A 22,705-nucleotide genomic window follows, 5' to 3' on the forward strand; every position below is an offset into this window, starting at 1 on the left:
TTTTGTGCCCCGGGCCTCTAGTCCTATATAATAAAAGGGTAATATGCAAATTGACCCTAACAGCAGAATGTCTGGGAATCACTGGTCACTATGACACACACTGACCACCAGAGGGCAGACGTTCAATGCAGGAGCTGCCCCCTGGTGGTCAGTGTGCTCCCATAGGGGGAGCTCTGCTCAACCACAAGCCAGGCTAATGGCTGCCAGCACAGCAGTGGTGGTGGGAGCCTCTCCCGCCTCCTCAGCAGCACTAAGGATGTCCTACTGCAGCTTAGGCCTGCTCCCTGCTGGCAAGTGGACATCCCCTGAGGGCTCCCGGGCTGCCAGAGGAATGTCTGACTGCCAGCTTGGGCCCGATCCCCTGGGGAGGGGCCTAAGCCAGCAGGTGGTCATCCCCCAAGGGGTCCCAGACTGTGAGAGGGCACAGGCCGGGCTTAGGGATCCCCCCGAGTGCACAAATTTTTGTGCACTGGGCCTCTAGCTTAGTCATAGAGAAAGAAATAATGGAGATTGAAAATAAGTTAAAATAATTAATGAAACTAGTGCATTTTAGAATGGCAAAGAAGATATAAAGTAAGAAATATGTTAAAATGGGGAAAACTGGACTTTTGTAAGTTTTGTGATATTCTATCAGATTAGCTCACAAAGTAGCCTAGAAACAGAAACCTCTGCGGTGACTTCATCACCTCCAGTGGCTACAAAGCGTCCTCCCTTTTCTCTGACTGAGGAGAACTTCCCTAGGACCCCAGAGCGTGTGTCTCTCCTTTCAACCAGCTGAGAAAATCTGTACCTGTTATTGATTGATTCCGCAGCTACTAATGGGACTGCACTCGATTGATTGATTGAATTGGCTAAGAAATATTTCATCTCCCAAATCTCTAGAAGATACATTTTTTTTCACAAAACTTTCAAGGCTACAGTACTGAAGTCACCATTAGAAATAAAAAAGGGGGTTTTAGTACAGAAGTATTTAACATTCAGAGATTAAGCATAAAAAGAGTGTTTTTTTTCTCATAAAATAGAAATTACTTTTATTTCCAAAAGCCAAGTGGCCAATGGGGGTCTCTTTCAGATTTTAAAATTCTGTACCACATTTTAATTCTGGAAAGTTATCTCCTGCACTTATTAGTATACATTATATCTAACATATTAAATATTAATTTTGTGCCCCAAACCATAATAAGCATTTTAAATTAAATATTTTAACACTTCTAGTTATCCTCATGAGACCAATTTCCCCATTTAACAGATTAGAAAATAGGCTTCCATGTCCATTTGACTATTTAACGAAATTCTTAATTTGTTTATTCAGAAACATTGACTGAGCTCTTACTATGTACCAGGAACTGTTTCAGGCACAGAAAATACATGAAATAAGCCAACAAAGCCGGGCCAGTGTGGTTCAGTGGTTGAGCGTCGACCTATAAACCAGGAGGTCACAGTTCCATTCCTGGTCAGGGCACATGCCCAGGTTGTGGGCTTGATCCCCAGTCTGGGGCATGCAGGAGGCAGCCAATTAGTGATTCTCTCTCATCATTGATGTTTCTATTTCTCATGCCCTCTCCCTTCCTCTCTGAAATAAATAAAATTATATTTTACAAAAAGAAATAAACCAATAAAGATCCCTGCCCTAAGAAACATAAAGTCTACAACCCTGCTGTGTTATTCATATCATCTAGATTTATTATCTAAGGATCACATTAGGTTCCCAATTGCAAATAGGTGTAACATATTTTTCTGTTCTCTGCCAGCACCCCATCTCTATTTTTATTATTCTGAGAATAGAATGGCAATAGCATATTTGAGGTTCTATATTTTGTAGTAAACTATATCCAGAATATGTTGCAAGAGAAAGGTACACTTTATTTAAGGTTACTTTGAAGTCAGAGAGTAAAATTTGTGACATTGTTAAATTTTCACTCACTGTCTTAGGAATCGAATAGAGTATGTGAGTGATGTCATTGATATGTCGGAAGAAGTCAGGTCATCCTATCTATGAACTTTGTAACCTGGGGATCCATTTGATCATTATTTCAGCTTCCTTGCCTGTAACATGAGTAAAATATTGGAACCTAAATACAAGATCATTATGAACATATAAATTATGTATATATGTGAGTAAATCATCTTGGTTCACAGATAATTTGCTCCACCAATGTTATTTTTTATTTTCCAGGATTTGGATTAATAGGTATTCGACAAATGTCCTTGAACTAACATAGTAAAGATCATTGTTATTTTCTCAATTTATTTTAAGTTTCTTTGTGGAAATTGTGTTTCCACAAAGAAATGGTGATTGACCTGTGCCTCATAGGTATGCATGGCTGTTTGTAGGGATACTTATGAAGTCTTTACCACCATTGCCACTTGCTAGCAATTAATCAATTTTCCATGTCAGCGTAATTTTAATACTTTCTTTAATCCTGAAAAAGAATGAACACCTTCTCCCCTAAGAATTTATAGTACAATTTTCTAGGGATCCTTTTGTTGTTTCTATGGGGGGAAAAATAAAATGAAATTTTGAGATAGCAATGCCTGCGTATAAATTTATGTTAGCATAACTTCATTGTTCTAATTGCAACACAATTGAACATTGTTTCCTGTCATTCTCATTTAGATTTTTTAAATATATGTCACTAGTTTTTTAAAAACTCTATTATCTTTGCTCTACTGCTTCCCAAGATCTTTTAAGTAAATGTAAGATAATTTCTCTGTGTGTTCAGCTGAACACTGCTATTATATTACAAAAGAAAGAAGATATCATGGTTGAATAACTTTAAGAAATATCGAGTTAAAAAAGTTTAACTGTTTTTTTTACTATCAAACTTCCAAATGTGTGCATATATGTGATGAACTCCAAAAGCTTTTCCCAAACTTATGTAACCTTCAAATCTTTCATGTAGCAATTATATAACTAGTCTTCTATGCAAAACACTGCAAAATACAAGTGTAAGAAATACACTTATACATAGGACATTTCTCCCTTTTACAGTAAGAAATAAAAGCTATATTAATAATACTGCTATTGATTTATACTCATAGTTGAACTATATAAGATTATATGGTTTTTAAAGGAAGAATTTAGTTAATGATTAAGTGGTATTATATGAACCACTGGAGAAATATTACTCAAGTCAACTAAAGTTACAAACAAGGAGATCTTTTTTAGAAAGGAAATGGTTTGCTCTCAGTGGTAATTAAACAAACTGAAATAATTTAGGTATTATAATCATAAATCTCTTATCTCTCATGTCTTTAAAATTGAATTAATGTATGCCTAAGTTTTTAGCACTTTCCCATGTTTTGTTGCCTCTTAGAGATACTGTAACACTGTAAACTTGTAAAGACAATTGCTGTTATGTTTCCGTTTGACAGACTAGAAATCATTTTGAAGCATAGTAACCTCCATCTTGTATAAAAACTGCTGTTTGAAATTCTCTGCTATTGTTAGATAGTCCCTTGTTCTGTAAACTCTGTCATTTTTAGAAGTCTCTTATTCTGTAGAATAACTGTTTTAGTTTGAATAATAGAAAAAGATAAAAACTTAACTGTCTGACCTTGCAAGCTAGCCATCTAACGTAATGGACTAATACTGATAATAATTCCCATATTCTTATGCCAAATGTTTGTTCTTTATGTATCCAAGATTACAAACTGTCTGTAACAATAACTCTCACAGAGCCCTTTGTAAAATCTGCAGACAAAGAAGCTCAAAAGGTATAAATACGAAAAACTTCCTGTATGTGTTCGCTCAGAGATTTGGAAGAGACACCTCCCTCTGGGCTGCGAGCAATAAACGACTCCTAATTAATTGGCTCCTTAAGGCGTCTTGTATCTCACTCGCTGATTTACGACACAGCAATTTGACCTACAGTTTCACGAGGAGGCCAAGAACTGAGGAATGACACATTGCCCTCTCTTTTTACTCTGCCAATCTGTTTTCCTAACTAAATGCATTTTCTTTTCCCTTTCAGACAAGATTTAAAATAGTCTCCAGTGTATATGAAGTATATAAGGTTTATTTTCTGGCCCCAATTCCTGAGCTGCAATCAAATACCTCAAACTATAGTAAACATAAAAGTAAATGGGTCTTCCAACCATTAGGCTTCATTAAACTGCTCATAAGATCATCAATGACTCCATATTATACATCTCAATGAATACTTTTCAGTCTTAATCTTACTGTAAATTTATGCTAAATTTGACACTTTAAACAGCTTCCTCCTCCTTGATAGTCTTTTCTCCCTAGTTTCTCTAACTTCTAAAAGAACCCCACTCCCCTTTTTTAGTTTCTGTTTTTGTTTGTTCTTTTTCTGCTTGCTTTTCAATTCCTTCAGGGTCTTCTTCTCCTCTATCCACTCCTTCAACATTAGTGTTCTTGGTTTGCTTCCTCGGGTCTTGGCTTTCTCCTTCGTCACACTCCCCTTGGCAGATGTCAATAACTCTCATGTTTAAGCCAGCACACCTTTGCTGGGAACTTCCAAATCTGCTACTTTGTTTTCTCTCTGGGTGCCTGATAAACATACCTAAATGCATAACCTACAGGTACTTCTAATCCCAAATATCTTTCCCCCATCCCACCCTAACTAGATTATAAACTCTAAGAGGGCTGGAACTTTACTGTTCACCAATGTGTTTTGTACTCAGCATATAACTGCTCAACAAAAATATGTATACAATATATAAAAATTTACATAATAGATATACATTTCTTTTTCTAAATGCCACCTTTTTTGAAATTCAAATCCTAATATATGACACTACTATCCACATACTTACTATTCCAAGACAGAAACCTGAGAGTTATCTGAATTTTTATCATCTTCCCCCAAAATTATGGCAATTTTGCTCCTTAAATACTTCTTTAACAGCTCTCTTTCTTTTCTTCCTAATAATGTTCTATAAAGATCTTCTCCTAACTAGAGTTTCAGTGCAATAGTCTCATCCTCCAGAAAACTGATTTCCTGAAGCTATTAGCATCCTTTCCATTTTCAATCTCGGTGATTAGCCAAAATGAACAATGTATAATTCTAATGGAAGCTGTTATTTCATTTTGCTTAACAACTTTCAATTGTTCCCAATTTCCTGTAGGAAAAGGACACAGCTCTTACTCAGGAAGCCATGGGTTTCTGTTGCTGTTGCCCTCCAGCCTCACCTACTCCAATCCTCCGCTCACGCTCACACCTTATGCTGCAGTGGCGGTGAAATCCTTGTCGCTCCCAGTGCTCTTCCTGGTTTCCCCCTCCAGCTGGGGCTTGTTCTTTCTCTCTCTCTCCAGACGCCCCACCTGGGCTTTCTTCATCTGGCTAATCTTTACCCATTCTCTAAGACTACTCCTGTAACTTCTCCCTTGGCATTTTTTTCTCTGAACCAAAAAGCCTGTAGAAATATAACTTTCCTCTGTATTTGCAAACCACATTCTGTACAACTTTTCTTTTTTGTTGACTAATTCCTTAGCTATTTACTTAATAATATCCACCTTGATACAATATATTTCTTGAGAGTTTAAGTTCATTATCCTTATACCCCTAAAATCCAATAGAAAGCAATCGTTCAAAAACATGTGTCCACTTAACCAAGTTTGTGGTAAGAGAGTAGCTTGATATTTTTCTTTCCTGAAGATAAGGGCTATAGTAGATGTCTGTGAGTTCTATAGTAGTAGTTCTCAAATTTTAGTGAGCATATTAATAACTTGTGATGTTGCCCAGCTGGTGTGGCTCAGGGGTTGAGAGTTCCTATGAACCAGGAGGTCATAGTTCGATTCCCTGTGAGGGCACATATCTGAGTTGTGCTTGATCACCAGTAGGGGGCGTGCAGGAGATATAATATAGGAGTTTAGACACAAATACGGACACCATATGATACGCTAGAGGAAAAGATCTGCAAAGAGACCATGGCAGGAGAACTCATGGTATGTGTTTATCACTAAAGAAGAGTAGTTGAAAAAGTAAGTTGCCAAGATTGGAGGCAAGGTAAATAGCTAAGATGTTTTTGTTGTGTACCTAGAGTAAAAGGAAAATACTATTAGAAAGACACTGAATAGATAAAAAAATGCATAGAACTGATGATCTTATTAAAATGTTTATAAGGGGAAGGAGTAATGGTAGAAGATTAGACAATGGGAACCACGTGAAGAAATATGTCAGGGGCAGTGAACCTATCACTGTTCCTTATAGATACGCATTTAGAAAAAAATAACATTGCAAGAAGCAAGGTAGTTGATTAGGTCATGAGTTTGTATATTTATTCAGGCAAGAGATAATGAGAACTAGAACTGGGGTCTTACCAGGAGAGAAAATAAAAGGAGAGAACAAATTTGGGAGACACATACTTGGCACCTACTTGGCTCCTGGGTTGTGAAAGAAAAGGAAAAGCTGTGAATGACTCAAGTTTAAGTCAATGTAACTGAATGCTGAGTCATGAGTTCTATTTTTTGAGATAAGGAACGAAAGAAAAAGACAAGGGAAGAGATGTTGAGTTCAATTTTAAACAAAGTGAGGTGTTGGCATTTAACCTTGTGAGGATGTTGACTAGGCAGTTAGAAAGGCAGGTATAGAACTCTGAAGAGTTTATTTATAATTATTAATTTTTTATAAATAAAAAGACAAATTATTGCTTATTACTTACTGTGCCTATTTTTGTTTTTAATTATAGTACTGCTTATAATTAAAGTCATTTGCTTCCCAAAAAGAGCACTTAGCTATTCTCCAATTACTTAATGAAATGCATATCCTACTTGTCATCATTTTCTTTGGGGGTTGTGGGTATAAAAACACACACAAAGGAATTTAGTGGCTAATATGCTATGTCAAAAATAAATAATTATTGTAATGTTGCTCCAGTATTTAAAAACATAGTCATCTTTAGTTGTTTTATTTTTAACAGTGTGGATTTACGTGATTTAGTTTTTGCCAAAAAAATAAAAGGATTTTAATTTTGAGAAATACGTGATGGTGAATGTGGTCAAATATGGCCTAAGGGTCAGCATAATATGAGGGGGAAAAAAAAAGCATCCCCGGAATCTGGCAACAAACATGCTAGTGGTCACCTTTGCAGAAAAGAATTTAGGGGAAAAGACCACTCAGCAGGAGCCTCCTATTACACCACTCAGCTTTAATTTAATCTACCCTCTCATTATGCCTTTTAAGCTCAGGGGAAATTTTTTCTTCATCATAATTAAGCTAATTCCCTCCATCTATAATGTGTATCCCAGCACTCCTCATATTTGGGGCAGCTCTCTCCTAATTAGTATCTCCCTCTGGATTCCTTGCTCCTCCTCTCCCTGGACAACTCCGCCCTATCACAACCAGGAAAGCAGCAAACATCTCTCATTGGTTCTACTTGCTGGGATATAATATGTTGCCTTCCTTTAAATAACAAACTCCTGAAAAAATTAGTTTCTGCTGATTATGAGTAAACTCTCTTGTTAATTTCTATAAACTGGTTTCCACTTCCTCCACTCTACTGAAAATGCTCCCCAGAAGGTCACAGAAAAACAAGTTTTTGTCAAATATAATGGCTTTTTCTCGGTCACCATGTCCCTTGGCCTTTCTGAGACATTGTTACTGCTGACTTTTCCACTTTTTCTCCCAAGTGTTCTGCTTTGGGATGCTGATACACTGTACTTCCTGATCTTCCAGGTGACACACTTTCCTTCTCCTCACCGGTTCTTTAACTTGCCCAAGAAGCTGCCTTTCATTTCCTTCTCTTCCCTTCCATGTTTCTTTTTCTTTAAAAAACAAATCAAAAAACCTGTTTTTGTTTTGTTCTTGGTTTCTATCCAAAACCTCTAAACTCATAGATACGAAACCTCGTCTGAGTATTCCAGGGGAGTGTTCTTCATTTCCAAGGCGTCTCTAGAATAGCTCTATGTGGATGCCCCATTAGCATCCACGCCACCGGCGTTCCCTTTGCAACTTCTACATTTGATCACCCACTCCATTCTCTCATGCTTGAGACCTTGGAGTTGTGTCAATTTAATGCAATCAATGTCTATTCTTTTCCGGTGAAACAGGGTGACAATTACTAGAGCAGTAATAGCACAGTACAGAGAGTATGATGGTGCTTTTAAAACATACATTTATATTACTGAAAGAAGATATAACAAATTGATAATAGCATTTTCCATGACTTGCTTGTTTTTGTCATTGTTAAACACTCAATTCCTAATAATCCCACATTGAATATTAGTTATGACTATGAATGATCTTGAAAGTAAACAGAATTCATTTCCTCATTGTTTCCGCATTGACTGAATTGAACCAAATGTCAGGTATCAACTCTATTTCTTGTAACAACCCCACCTGATGAATATGATGATCTTCATTCAATAAATAAGAAACCTGAAGTTCAGAAATGTTAGTAATTTAAGGAAAGTCACATTCCTACATATAGCAAGGGGAGTCAAATGAATGTCTTTCTAGTCTAAAGCTAGCACTGCTTCCATCACTCTTTATAATGATCTCCCTGACTGAGTTGCTCTTACATATTCCTTAAATCCTTCATCTCCTTGAAGTTTTCACTGATTGCCACAGACTATAGGAATGGCTCCTCTCTAGAATTCTAATATAATGAATTACCTTGCAGACATCTTTTAGTAGTTCATGTCTATGTCCTTGATTATACTCTCTTGGTTGGAAACAATCCCTTATAACTTGTTTGTAAATTTTGTAATACTAAGCACAATTCTAGACATATAGCAGTGATATTAGCATAATATATGTTTTCAATAAATTGTTGATTGATTATATCTTGTAATAAAATATTTTATTAATGCTGACTTTTCTCTGAGGAAGTTAAAGATAATTATAATCTCAACATATACATACATATTTAATGTAAACTAATAATAGGAAATTTACAGCACATGTATCACTTTTTCCATTGTATACCAGCAGTAAAATAAAGCATACACAATGATATGCTTGCTGTAAGGAGCAATATAACGCACCTTTTATCTGATCAGCAAACTTTTACTGAGCCCAGTAAGAGGGCCAAGGATGGAGCAAGTTTTTCTGCAGTTTTCCCATTTCTGCAGATATATCTAAAGCTCAATTATAACTTTTGATGTAAAGCCTCAATATGTCATTTTATCTCTATCATGCATTATTTTACAGTTTAAAATTGCTGATTTTCCCATTTATTTTTCGTAAAATGCATGCTTTTAGATGATGTAAAGTCATTTAAAATAATTGTTTATTTACTAAAAATAAGAAAACACAAACAATTTCCTTTGGTATGTTGGCAGTACCTTGAAGAGAAGTGATGGTAATAATCCGGGTTAATATTTAACATATACATGGAAAGGTGAAATAAGAATCACTTAAATATAGGTTAAAATTTGTGGAAATGAGTATATGCAAATATTTTAAGACCAATATTAAGAATGTCTACATGTATGTAATATCACTTTTACTGTATAGGAAGATAGAGATATAACTTTCTCTTACATATATAGATATAGACACATAAGTATCTTTATCCTATATAATAAAAGGCCAACGACCATAACGGTGTAACGACCGGAACAACTGATCGACCAGTCACTATGAGGTGCATTGACCACCTCTCGGTCCCTCCCCCCAGTCCACAGGCTCCGATCGCTGGATGGCCAACCAGGAATCATAGGGGAACCTGGGTGGGTGGTGGCGGGGCAGAACTGGGGACTGGCGAGCAGGTGGAAGATGGCCGTGATCGCAGGCTGGGCCTAGGGACCCTACCTGTGCATGATTTCATGTGCTGGGCCTCTAGTAAAGATATAAAATATTTGGAATAGGGTTAACCCTAGAAAGATTTCAATTAATTAAACATTTTCATAATATTTTTAGTCTTCTTTTTCTGCATTTTTCTATTTTTATGATGTTTCTTCTTCTAACTTTTAACACCTGTCTTCAGAGTACCCCGCTAATCTCTTTGACTTCCTCACAAAGCCTGTTTTTAGAAAATCGTTAAAAAATTATTCCAATTTTCAAAGGAATGAACAATAGGCAAGTTATTACCTTTCCAAAAAATCTGCGTACTTAATTAATGGAAAAGAAATGGTTGAATCTTTTAGGTTAAACAATGGGAAACTATTGTTTTTGTGGTAAAAAAAAATAGTTGAATATAGGGGTTTGATCAATCCTAAGTTTTAGGCATTTGCCATGATCTGGCTAGAGCCTTTGAAATTTACATTATCCCCAGTAGATAGATAAAGAACAGCATATGCTAAAAGTACCAGCACATTGATAAACTTACCCAAAATCTATCAGTAGAAAACATAGCATATATTTTAATTTTAGCCTACATGGCAGCTTATTGCTGATTAAATTTAAAATATATACAAGGGTACACCAGTATTTTTTCAATGTTTTAGTCTTATCAAAGCTTTACCCAGCCCTAATTATAAAACAAGCCTTGTTCCTAACCTTGTAAAGCTTACAAAGCGTCCTTACCTGCTTTTGATGGCTTTTCATCTTTTTTAGTTTCAGGTTCTGGGATAAAATATAACATACATACACACATACAAATAAACAAGGAAAAAATAAGCATTCTATAAAAATAGTACTAAGTAGTTTACTAAGTAGATTTTATAGATTTTTCTCATCTGTCCTGAATTTCAATTACATAGTTCCATATAATATAGAATGGAACATGAATTATTAGTAAATTATAAAGTAACTTAAGCAAAAGAACATCGATTTTAAAATACAGTTTCCCAAAAGTTTCATACTAATCAAGTAATTTGGCATCTTGTCTTTAATAAGAGTCTGTTCCTTATGATTCATAAGTTATCTAAGTATTTCAATTAAGAAAACTAATAAAAACTATGCAGGAAAAAAGTTTAACATTTCTTAATTTAATCAATTTTCTATTTTCAACTGCATGCACTCAATTCATGGAGCTCCACCTGGTGGTTTATTTTATAATTTTAAACTGATATAATTGTTTCTATTAGTATTTCTGTTATTATTAATTTTATAAAATAAATTAAATTGGCTTACATTGAGTATAATGATATAAATATTAATAAAATGAAGTACTTTTTATCATTCTAAGAATTATTTTAATCTAGAAATTCTGCATTTTAACTTAATGTCAGTATAGATTAAGTGCATACTTTTATAATCTATCCAGATAATGCTCATGACACCATCCCAACCAATGTGATAGCTGACTATATTTCCATGTTTTCTAATCCTTCCTCTTATTTCACAACTTGCCTGTGCCTTATAATTCTATTTTGACAAAAAAAATGTTGTTTTGATTAATGGAAGGGTTCTGGCACATTATAATATTTCTCCCCTTCAAATAGCAGAAAAACTGATCTCATGGTTGGGATATTTATTGAGTATAACTGTATCAGGGATTTGGGTTTTAGCCGAATAGAGTCTCATTTTCTGGAGTTACAAAAATAAAACACTGTAATTAGTTTAACCACAGAATTTTATGTAATAGAGAATTACATAGCCATTCATACCCTACTTCTTATAATACTTCAATGTGCACCCTGCAGAAAGTGGCATTAGTGCTATTATTGCACTTCAATACTCCCTGGCATATATACCTCTTTTGTTTTTATTATATTATTTTATTTATCTTTTAAAATATATTTTCATTGATTTCAGAGAGGGAGGGAGAGGGAAAGAGAGTAGAAACATCAATGATGAGAGAGAATCATTGATCGGCTGCCCCACACTGGGGATCGACCCCACAACCTGTGCATGTGCCCTGACATTTCATATGCAGAACTGACTTTTCTGAGCTGTTGATTTTTATCTGAAAAGTAAATTGACTTGGGAGACTTGGGAGGGTGCTTCATTAATGTCATCAACACTCTGTTATCAAGTACAACAGGCCGAGCCAAACTTCAGCATGCTTGTGCTTGAGTCAGAGAGGACTGTTTAATATCCCTGCCCTTTTTAAACCGTGTTCATGTGTTTTTAAAACTTCATGCATTCTCTATGCTCCCCCTTTTCCTACTTGAGTTTCTAAATCAGTCTCATCTTTATTTATAAATTGAGGGATCCTTCCATGCATACTAGAGGAACAGGGTGATGGTGTTTTTATGTAATTAAGCAACCTCATCCAAATGATGGAGGTGTGTTGTTTGTTTCTTTGTTTGTTTTTGCACTGCAGTTGGAGAAAAACAGACACAAACCAACCCAACAAAATATCCCTCAGTTCAAATTTTATTTCCTTTATTTATTAGCCAGATGTTCTAATGTGAGGCATTTGAAACTCTAAATTTCAATTTTCCACTTTATGACATAGGAAAAATGATGACTATCTAGTGTATCTGTGGTTAATATTAGATTAAATAATTTCACAAGTAATTTCTGAACATTCATGTACTGATATATAAATAATAGATATCCACTTATTGGATAAAAATCCGGTATGCCTGGTCTAAGGCAGTGTGAGGGGCCGCATCGCGTTCCTCTTTCCCAGCTCTTTTCCCAAGTCCTGGGAGATTTGGGAAAATAGGATTTTGTCTTGTTTACCTTTGGAGTCTTAGTACCTAAAATATCCACAGAATATCATGCCAACACTTAAACTCGTTATTGACACAAAACAATTTAAATTGTGGTTTCAAAATGCCAGGAAAATCAAATTTATAAGCTTCATGTTTAGGTGGTTTAGACAAAAATACCAGGTGAAATCCCTGTTCCATTAAGAGTAAAAGCTTACACAGGTGGAAAAGTGCATTAGAGCTTACCCACCAGACATTCAACATTGTTGTGCATCATCTTCAGATTTTTATATTAATTGTTGGGACTGTCAATATAACTTCAGATACAAATATCCAGAGTAGCTAGGTGAATTAACTAGTTTGTAGCTGGTTATTTTAAAGTGAAAGCTAGAGTCTCTAGCGTCATAGGAAGGGAGAGGCATAGAGAGCCAGAAACATGGATGAGAGAGAAACATCAATGAGTCGCCTCCTGCACACCCCCTACTGGGTATGTGCCCGCAACCAAGGTACATGCCCTTGACCGAAATCAAACCCGGGACCCTTCAGTCCGCAGGCCGACGCTCTATCCACTGAGCCAAACCGGTTAGGGCCTTCTTCCTCTTCTTAAAGAATACCCTTCAGCATTTCATATAATCATGTGGCCCGCAGGCCGTAGTTTGAGGACCCCTGATCTAGCTTTATAACCTGAACTTATCAATCTTTTTTTCTTTTAATATTTTAATTGATTTTTAGAGAGAGAGGAAGGGAGAGGCTGCCTCCTGCATAGGGATTGAACCTGCAACCTCTGGGTGCACAGGACAACACCTGACCAACTGAGCCACACCAGCCAAGGCAGGCTCTTTCACTGGCCAGGAAAAAACCCAGAGTGCTATGAACAATGGAAGCAATCAGCACACACAGCTCCCCACTGAGCTAGCTTCTGAGCTCAGTGCCTTTTCCATAACACATATGCACATGAGCAAACACTCTCCACATGTGTGTTCTGTGTCTGCGTCTGTCTCTTTCTCTTCACCTCTGATTCCCATTAGATCAACAAGGAAAAATAATTATGCTCTATAAGCTTCTATAGCTGTAGTTCTAAAATGCCTTTGGTTTGTAATGCAAGAGCTTCCTTTGTGACTTGGTGCTTTATGCCTAAGTCCTGATTCTGCTTGGCAAGATTCCCGTAGGAGTTTGAGGCTCCCAAAGAAAGTCTGCTGAGTGGACAATAAAAACACCAAATGAGCCAGAGGGCATTCTCTCTTTGCAGCACGGAATAAACGCATACATACACTTTCCCTGCCCCATTCTGCCATCATTTTATTTTTGTGATCCTTTGTCTTTTGCATATGCTAAACACAAGGTACCATGGATCTGATAGTGTCACTCGCCTCTATCTACTCTTTCTTTTATCAATCGCTATGTGTGTCTCATTATTCTCCCCTTCCCTGAAGCACCCAACGCGAAGAGCACCCATTGAAATAAGTAAGAAATAATTGGAGGAGGCTGAACATATTCTAGGTCGCACAAAGAATTGTCAGTCAGAACAAGGTCCTGTGATGTTGTTTGAAGATGGTAAGATAGCTGGTTGGACATATTTCAGGTAATGAGCCAGTTGCCTTTAAACCATTCAGTGGGTTCAGAAAGCTGTGCAAAAATCATTTGCCAAGGTTAGTAAGCACACTTTCTTTGTTTTTTTCCCTTATCAAGGGAGAGGCACTCTTTAACCAGATTCTTACTCCTTTCCCTGCATTCATTCATTTTCTTTAACTTGAAGTGAAAATAATCAATTAAATTAATAAAGGATCATAGGTTTAAGTAAAGATAATCCTATATCTGGTTCAAAGATGTAAAAATAATAGATGACTTTATATGACAAATAATACATTTACATTTTTTTAAATGAATAGGAACAATAGAAAGGCTTTTTTTAAAAAACAACATTTTTAAAAAATTCCCTGCAAGAAGGGAAGCATATGAGAACAGCTGCACAAGGTAGCTTGGAGTGACAAGAAAAGTGAACATTCAGGGAGCCAGTGACTCATTTTCTCACTCCACTCTGTCTTTTTTAAATGAGGGCTTAAATGGAAAGGATACCAAGGAAGGAAGATTGGGGCTTTGTATTTATCACTGTCCATATATTTCAAATACACATAGTTGTGCATATATTATCATTGTACATTTTTTTTGAGAAAGGAAATAAAAATCCTCAATGCTTGGGTACATTAATTTTGTAAAGCTAGTAATTATAGAGAAAATTCTGGCAAGCTTAACTACTTTTCTTACCAACACACAACCCCTTTTTATACTGTCAACTTTGCATTTTGGCATGATGGACACAAAAAAAAGTTTTAGGCTGTAAGTTGCTGCTTAGAATGAAAGTGCTGCTGTTACTGATATAATTTTCACTTAAACAATTCTTTCAGGAAATAAGTAACCATGGATTTGTAAAGGCACGTACAAACATTGTATGCTTTTGAATACTAATCTTTTTCATCGACAAATTATCTGTAACTTTCCTTCATTCCTACCCAATATAATAAAATTATTATGAAAAAAATCCTTTGATGTTAGGGTAAGTTTTGCTAATATATTTCAGTCCTAAAGAAAAAAGGAAAATAAGATTACTTTTTGGTACTTTTAAGTTTGATACTAAGTATCTAATCAAGCATAGAAACCTTGGATAATCATTTCATCTTTGTGCATCAATTTCTTCATTGTTAACATGATAGTCACAATATTTTCTCCTTAAAATACCTCAAAGCAGAAATAAATCATGTCAAATAACTAGAAACAGGGCACACACAAAAAACTCCAGAAAAATTATACAAAATTTAAAAAGAAACTAATGTTGATTCTTAAATCAAGTATTCTAGATAAAGTATTAGATTTTAAAAACAATGTTGTGGCAAATCTGAATATTTCTTAGAGGATGACAATGTCATAAGCAAAGATGATATTTGTGATTTTCCATGTTATTAGGGAAATGTAAAATATTCAGAATGGTGAATAAATATATATAAATTAATTGGATTTGATTATGAGAATTCTCAGTTACAAAAGACAAAATAAATCTCTGTAATATTAGTTTAGAAAATTATGCCAAAACCGGTTTGGCTCAGTGGATAGAGCGTCGGCCTGCGGACTGAAGGGTCCCAGGTTCGATTCCGGTCAAGGGCATGTACCTGGGTTGCGGGCACATCCCCAGTGGGAGATGTGCAGGAGGCGACTGATCGATGTTTCTCTCTCATCGATGTTTCTAGCTCTCTATCTCTCTCCCTTCCTCTCTGTAAAAAAAAAAATCAATAAAATATATTAAAAAAAGAAAATTAGAACACTACATAACATTAAAACTGAAATGTTTTAGAAACCAAAACCTTGATGGTTTCCACGTCAACCATTGGAGACCAGAATATTTGCAATCACTAGTTATAGCAGCATAGGAACATTGGTTAAGTTCAGACATCAATTTTTCTCATACGATTTAGAATTTGGGGTTATATTTTAACCTGTGGGTTGTATTACCATGGCTGTTGCTTTTTCTTTTCGTTCTTTCTTTTCTTTGAATTATGATTGTGTTGTTCCTATACTTGACCCCCTTCTCCCTCTCGACCTCTAGTCCAGTTTTCACTTTGGTCACTCAAGATATCTCCTCAGTGTAAGGGGGGCTCTTCCTGAACAAGTCACCCACCCAGCAGGGACTTCTCTCAGGTCCCCGATGAGCAGTTGAGCCTATTTGCTCCAATTCTCCTTGTGTATGCAGTTTCCCAGTTCACTGTAGCTCAGGGAATTGCTAGCAGTTACTCTTTTTTAGTGTCTTTTCTTGAATGGGAGCTCCACTTCAGTGCGTGATTAATTGCATTGAGACTTGCTTAAAATCTCTGCTTATTGGAATGTGCATTATTGTCTTAACTAAACTCCTCATAAGCTCTGCTGCTTAAACACTTAAAGCCCAGCATCCATGCAGCTTCATTCCGGCTAATTGCTTTCTGTTTTTCATACACACACACATATGTATGTTCCCTTTGTTTGCGCGACCTATGTCTTTTTAACGTATCCATCTATATTTTATCTTTCATTCTAAGGATTTGGAGAAAAGATGAGGCATCAAAGCATGAATATATAGTTCTATTTTTCCTGCAAAATGAGACTGTGGAAAGCCATTTCTTTCCCTATCACATCATTACTGAATGAGATTTTTTTGGTCATGGGACCTGACTAAAATTTTTTATTTTAACTCAATATGAGATTTTAGTGTATAACCAGATTTAAGAACATAAATTGGAATATGTGTCTACTTTTATTCAATGCACTATAGATATTTGAACCCACAATTTCATACAAAATGGATAAATTTAAGGGTTTTTTTAAATTGAAAAGACTGATTAATTAACCAGATCATTTTTTAATGTGGTGAAAAAATACGAGATCCACTCTCATAAAAATGTTTAGATGTATATTATTTGTATCTGTAAGCACAATCATGTACAACAAATCTCTATAACTTCATCTTGAATAATAGAACCTTTCTATCAATTGAACAGCTCCATTTACCCCTCTCCTGGCACTTGGCAACACCACTACTTTTTTCTTTAATTTATCTTTACTCAACTGGTATGGCTCAGTGGTTGAACATTGACCTATGAACCAGAAGGTCACAGTTCGGTCACAGTCAGGACATATGCCTGGGTTTGCAGGCTCAGTCCTCATAGTGGGGCATGCAGAAGAGGAAGGGGAGGGAGAAAGAGATAGAAACATCAATGATGAGAGAGCATCATTGATCGGCTGCCTCCTGCATAGGTTGCTCTGTTGATTGTTTACTTTGCTGTGCAGAGGCTTTTCAGTTTCATGTTGCCTCATAAGTCTAATTTTCTTTTTGTTACCTACACTTTTGGTGTTACATTCAAGACATCATTGCTGATATCAATGTCATGAAGATGTTCTCCTATGTTTTCTCTGGGAATTTTACAGTTTCAGGTCTTATGTTTAAGCTACTGAGTTATGTTTTGTGTACAGTGCACAATAGGGATCCAATTTTATTCTTTTGCATGTAGACACCCAGTTCTCCCTATCTCATTTGTTAAAGAAACTAGGCCTTATCCATTATGTATTGGTATCCATGTAAACGATCAGTCAGCCATATATGTGTGGGCTTATTTCTGGGCTCTCTATTCTGTTCCATTTGTCTAGCATCTGTCTTCATGCCAGTACCATACTGTTTTAATTACTGTAGCATATAATATGCTTTGAAATCAGCAAGTATGACTCTTCCACGTTTTTTCTTCTTTTTTCCAGTATTGTTTTGGCTTTTTTGGGGTTCTTTGTAGTTTATTATGAATTTTATTATTGTTTTATCTCTTTCTGCAAAAACCACCATGGAATTTTTATAGGGAATATATTGAAAATGTAAATCACTTAGAGTGGTATGGACATTTTAACAATATTAAGTTTTCCGATCCATTAACATAGGATGTCTTTCTATGTATTTGTGTCTTCTTTAATTTACTTCATCAATGTTTTGTAATTTTCAATTTACTAGTATTTTATATCCTTAGTTAAGTTTATCCTTAAGTATTTCATTATTTATGATGCTATTTAAATAAAATTGTTTTAATTTTCTTTCCAGATTGTTCATTGTTAGTGTTTAGAAATTCAACTGATTTTTGTATGTTGATTTTGTATCAATGAACTTTACTGAATTTATTTATTAATTCTAACAAGTTTTTTTTGTGTGGAGTTATTAGGGTTTTTTACATGTGAGGTAATGTCATTTACAAACAGGGATAATTTTACTTCCTGCTTTTTATTTGGATGTCTTTTATACCTTTTTATTTCCTAATATGATCTGTTTGCATTGTGACTGTTCTAATGTATATTATGACATTGACCCCCTTAAAGTAAAGGAAGCTTAATGTGACGATATCTCTGACAGGTGAAAGTGAAGTCATATTATGATTACACTGTTTTGTCAGAATAACCAAGTACTATAATTCTTATTTAGTATCACAGACCTGAATTTGGCTTGCTTGTTTGGGGAAAAAATGATGAGATTCAATTAATAAAATTTTAAGGCACATTACTAAAAGAGATCACTGTCACTTTAAATTTTAAAAATAAAAAGACTAATTAAATATTTTTATTCAATCATTTGAAGCCTCAATTACTAAGAAAATAATAGGACAACATTAAAAATAATAGTTCTGGTTATTGCAATTAATTGAAATTTTATACAAACCCTTGTCCACATATAATTTTCATTAAAAATTAGGGAGAGAATGGTACAATAATGTAAAAATTATGTAATAGTGAAATAAAACATAACTGTTAAAAATATATCTTTTAAAGTGCTCCCTTCCCCACCACCATTATCTGTGACCATGAACGGATACTAGACTTACCATCTGTTGTGCAATAACAGAAAGATAAAAGAAGAGAGAGGGAAATCTTAGTTTGATATTTTAATGATCAAAGATTAAAATGAACACCAAGTGTTTTTAATGAAAACTTGAATTTTTTTTCATTTATATATGTAGTTTATATGCATTTCTGCTGGGGAATTTTTTTTAACTAAGCTTCTTTAATGAAAAATGTGGATGTTTATAATATTCCTATCTGTTCCTTATATTTTATACTTCTGTCTTAGATTGGCAAAGGAATTATAACACCACAGTGTGATTAAATTAGTTAATGGCATCAAATGATTTCAATTTAGATTGTTATGTAAACATCCATTCCAATCAACAATTAGATCCTATTAAAGTAATTTAGAGTTTCTTCAAAATAAATTAATGTGTAGTTTTCACCATTAATTAATTCTTTGAATAATATAGCAACATTTCTCTATGTATTGGACATTTAACATAACATGTAATAATCCCTTTGTAAGGCAAAACATCCTAATTCACATACCAGGATAATATAAAATTGCCCATAGCACCAAAAAAACAACAACAAACAAACAAAAACTATCATTGGTGATTACAAAAGTAAAGTTTTAAATATAAAACATTTCTAAAATAAAATATAAGTGCAAATGGGAGATGTAAACAGGAGACATCTGTAATACTATCAATAATAATGTTGATAGTATAAAAAAATAAAAAAATGTTTTAATATGTTTGGAGTGCATGTTGCTTTTTAAAAATTCAAGCACATATGTGGGCTGAGAAAAAAATTCATGTTGTGCTCTGTGCTTCATTAAGTGGCACTTTTGTTTAACTCAAAATTAACTGCAAAGTTAGGAAAATATGACTTCAGGGTATGGCTTTTATACATTCCTACATGAACTAAAGGGGACTCTCCATACATCCTTCATTTCTCTGGCTGATTCCCTGTCAGCTTTCTCATTTCCTTCATATCTCTTGAAACTCCAACATGTTTATACAGGTTTACCAGAAGTCTAATAAAACAATGCCAATAAGTTGCAATTTTTACCACTAAGTCCCTGTACATTAGTGTAGGGAAAAGTCATCAAGATGTTACCAGTGGTTTGACCCTTGAGCTCCCCCAGGACAACTGGAAGCTCCCCATTCTCTCTCAGGTGCTTAGGAATGTGCTCTCCACTTGCCTCCCCCCAGCTAGAAGCTGTCCAAGGACACAGCCTTAGAATAATGATGTAGTGATGAGACATTCTGAACTGGGTTTCTGATTAAAGCTTACAAAGGCCTGCTGTGCATGTGACTGAACCCAGTTAAGGCTTCTTGTGTACATGACTGAACCTAGTTAAGGCCTCTATATGGACTTTTAATATTCTGGCAGGCTGGTGGGGAAATCTACTCGTTCTATGACCAGCCAAGACAAGCCTTTTTAGTGAGTTCTCTTCCTTACTAAACCTGCCACCTACTGATCTGGATTGGTCTGCCTTTCTTCAGGCTCCCAGGCCCCCCAGTGACAGAGGGCCAATTTCACATCTGGTCCAGGAAGCTCCCAGCCAGGCTTGTGAAGCAACAGTAACTCATGCAGATTTCTCTTTAGAGTAAATGTAGAAACAGGCTCTATTTCTGACATTCAATATGGTGCATTTTATGGTTTCATTGGTTCACGAATATGTTCACTTTGACAAGGAAAATTAGACAGTTCTGAGTATGATACTATGCCCACAGGATGCACTGGGATTGATTTGAAACCAATTGTATGACATTGAACTTAGCATATTTACTTATGTTGTAGGGGACATAACTTGATGTATGGCATATCAGATCCACATTACTCAGAGACGAGTATGATGGGGAGACAAGGGATGAAATAAGATTCAAGAGCGCAGTGCTTGATTTAGGAGATCAGAATTCTAATGTTGCCGCTGCTGGAAATTATAATAACTTTAAAAGCTTCTTTACTATTCATTTTATGTACTTATAAGATGAGAATATTGGACTACAGTTTATCTCTAACTTTTTCCTAGCCATAAAATTTATGATTTTACTCTATTTGAAATTAAAGAATGGCAAGATATCACTGAGAAATTTTAAGTATTACTTTTTATATTAAACCCTTGGTTTCCATGGCTATTCCTAATAAGAGTCACCTTGGGATTATAAAATGTTGATTTCCCACCAGAGATTGATAAAATCAGAAGAGCATATGCATTTTTAAAAGCTTTTCATATTTCTGACATAGTTATTCTTTCCTTTGTTATTTCATAGTACAGTTTAGAATTCTATGATAGGAAGTAAGTCTTTTGTTCTTCACTTAGAAACATGCACAGGCATATGAATGTTATAGTTTGAGAACATTAAAAATAAATGATATATTACTTTGTTGTAAGTAACTGAATATTCAGTGGGCAGATCAATGTGTTTTCACATTTCATTATATAATATTACCTTTTTCCTTTGGGGAAGCTGCCAACTTCACTTCTTTCCCCTTAATAGGCTCTGGAAAGAAACATTGAGCATTTATTTTCAGCCAAGATGAAAAGTAATTGAGGACACATATATGATGAATTCTGTGAGCTATCATTAAAGTGAACTGTATGGCAATAATATAATGTTTTCTTTAAAAAATTCTTTTAATCATACAGACACAAAGATACAACAGTATAGAGTACAACAAGCCACTCCTTGATTATTTTTATTTAAAATAAATGTAAAATTTTGAATGAGTTACAATCTATTTGTTCATTCAGAGTGTAGGCATTTAGATGGATTAGAAGTTATTTCATCTATAATTTTTAAAAACACATAACTTCAGCATCCAAAATCTCCTCTATCTGTTATAATTAGCACTCAATTAGTATATTTTTGTCAGGCTATGTTTGTTTGTGTTTTTTGTTAAAATAAACAATCAAATGAAAAACCCTGCATATATCATGTAAATGTGGTGTTTTAGTCATCAGACTCAAGTCAAATAAATTTCAAGAATAAGACTAAAATAAAATATGAGATAATTTATTCTATAAACTTTCAACATCTTAAAAATGTGGTCCTTGATTAAAGTAAATAAAGCTTCATTTATTCTACCATGTTAAAAAACAATGTAATTCTGATCATATTATGGGTTCCAGACATATACGTGGGCAATATCTTAAAGAACATTATCCATCCTCAACAACCTATAGAAAAAACATTAGCCCAGTTTTTGCCTCCTCTCAGTATCCATTTTATTGACAAAAGTAGCTTTTAATACACTGGGAAAGAAAGGAAGAAAAAATCAATACCTTCAGCCCTTTCTTCCATTCTCACCTTATGGTTTTGGGTGGGAATTCTGGAATAGGGTGGTAGCACCTGAATGGATGTGCCACTCAATCACTTCGAATTAATTGAGTCCAGGTGACCTTGGATGGTGTCAAGAATTAATTTGGGGGTTGTATTGAAAGGGCTGTGTCCCTCAAAGCAAGATTTTCTTGGTAGATAAGCTACAGCCTTAAGTATCCCTGTTTGTAGAATTTTTAAAAATGGCTTTGATGGAAAATAAATGTTTGTGTTGCTATTTATTGTGCAAAGTATAAATAAGGCTGTTCCCCACCCCCATATTTTAGCATACAAAGATGAAATCAAGAGCTTTGGATTGGATTAACACAAAAAGAAGCTTCATTAACTTCTAAACCAAAATAATTAATGTATTGAGAAATGAGAAGTGGTGGTTGGGACAGATTCCCAGTGAGGTGAGAGAGGGCAATCCCTGAAAGTTCAGGATTCAATATTAAGCATCTATCTACACTAATAAAAGAGAAACATGGTAATTAGCGTATGACCGCTACCCTTCCCATTGGCTAATCAGCATATCCTTATGCAAATTAACTGTCAGCCAAGATGGCGGCTGGCAGCCATGCACTGA

General features: G+C 35.1%; 1 protein-coding gene across 1 annotated transcript in view; it reads right to left on the reverse strand.

Annotated features, from left to right (window-relative positions):
* The window catches only part of LOC106724875 (triadin-like), a 96,614-nt gene that overhangs the window by 34,579 nt on the left and 39,330 nt on the right, over positions 1-22,705 (reverse strand). Inside the window, exon 9 of the mRNA XM_014533917.1 lies at positions 21,253-21,303. Within this exon, the coding sequence (XP_014389403.1) occupies positions 21,253-21,303 (51 nt within the window). The remainder of the gene's footprint in view (positions 1-21,252; positions 21,304-22,705) is intronic.

The sequence above is a fragment of the Myotis brandtii genome, unplaced genomic scaffold, assembly GCF_000412655.1.
Source record: "Myotis brandtii unplaced genomic scaffold, ASM41265v1 scaffold123, whole genome shotgun sequence".
In the NCBI taxonomy this organism is placed as follows: domain Eukaryota; kingdom Metazoa; phylum Chordata; class Mammalia; order Chiroptera; family Vespertilionidae; genus Myotis; species Myotis brandtii.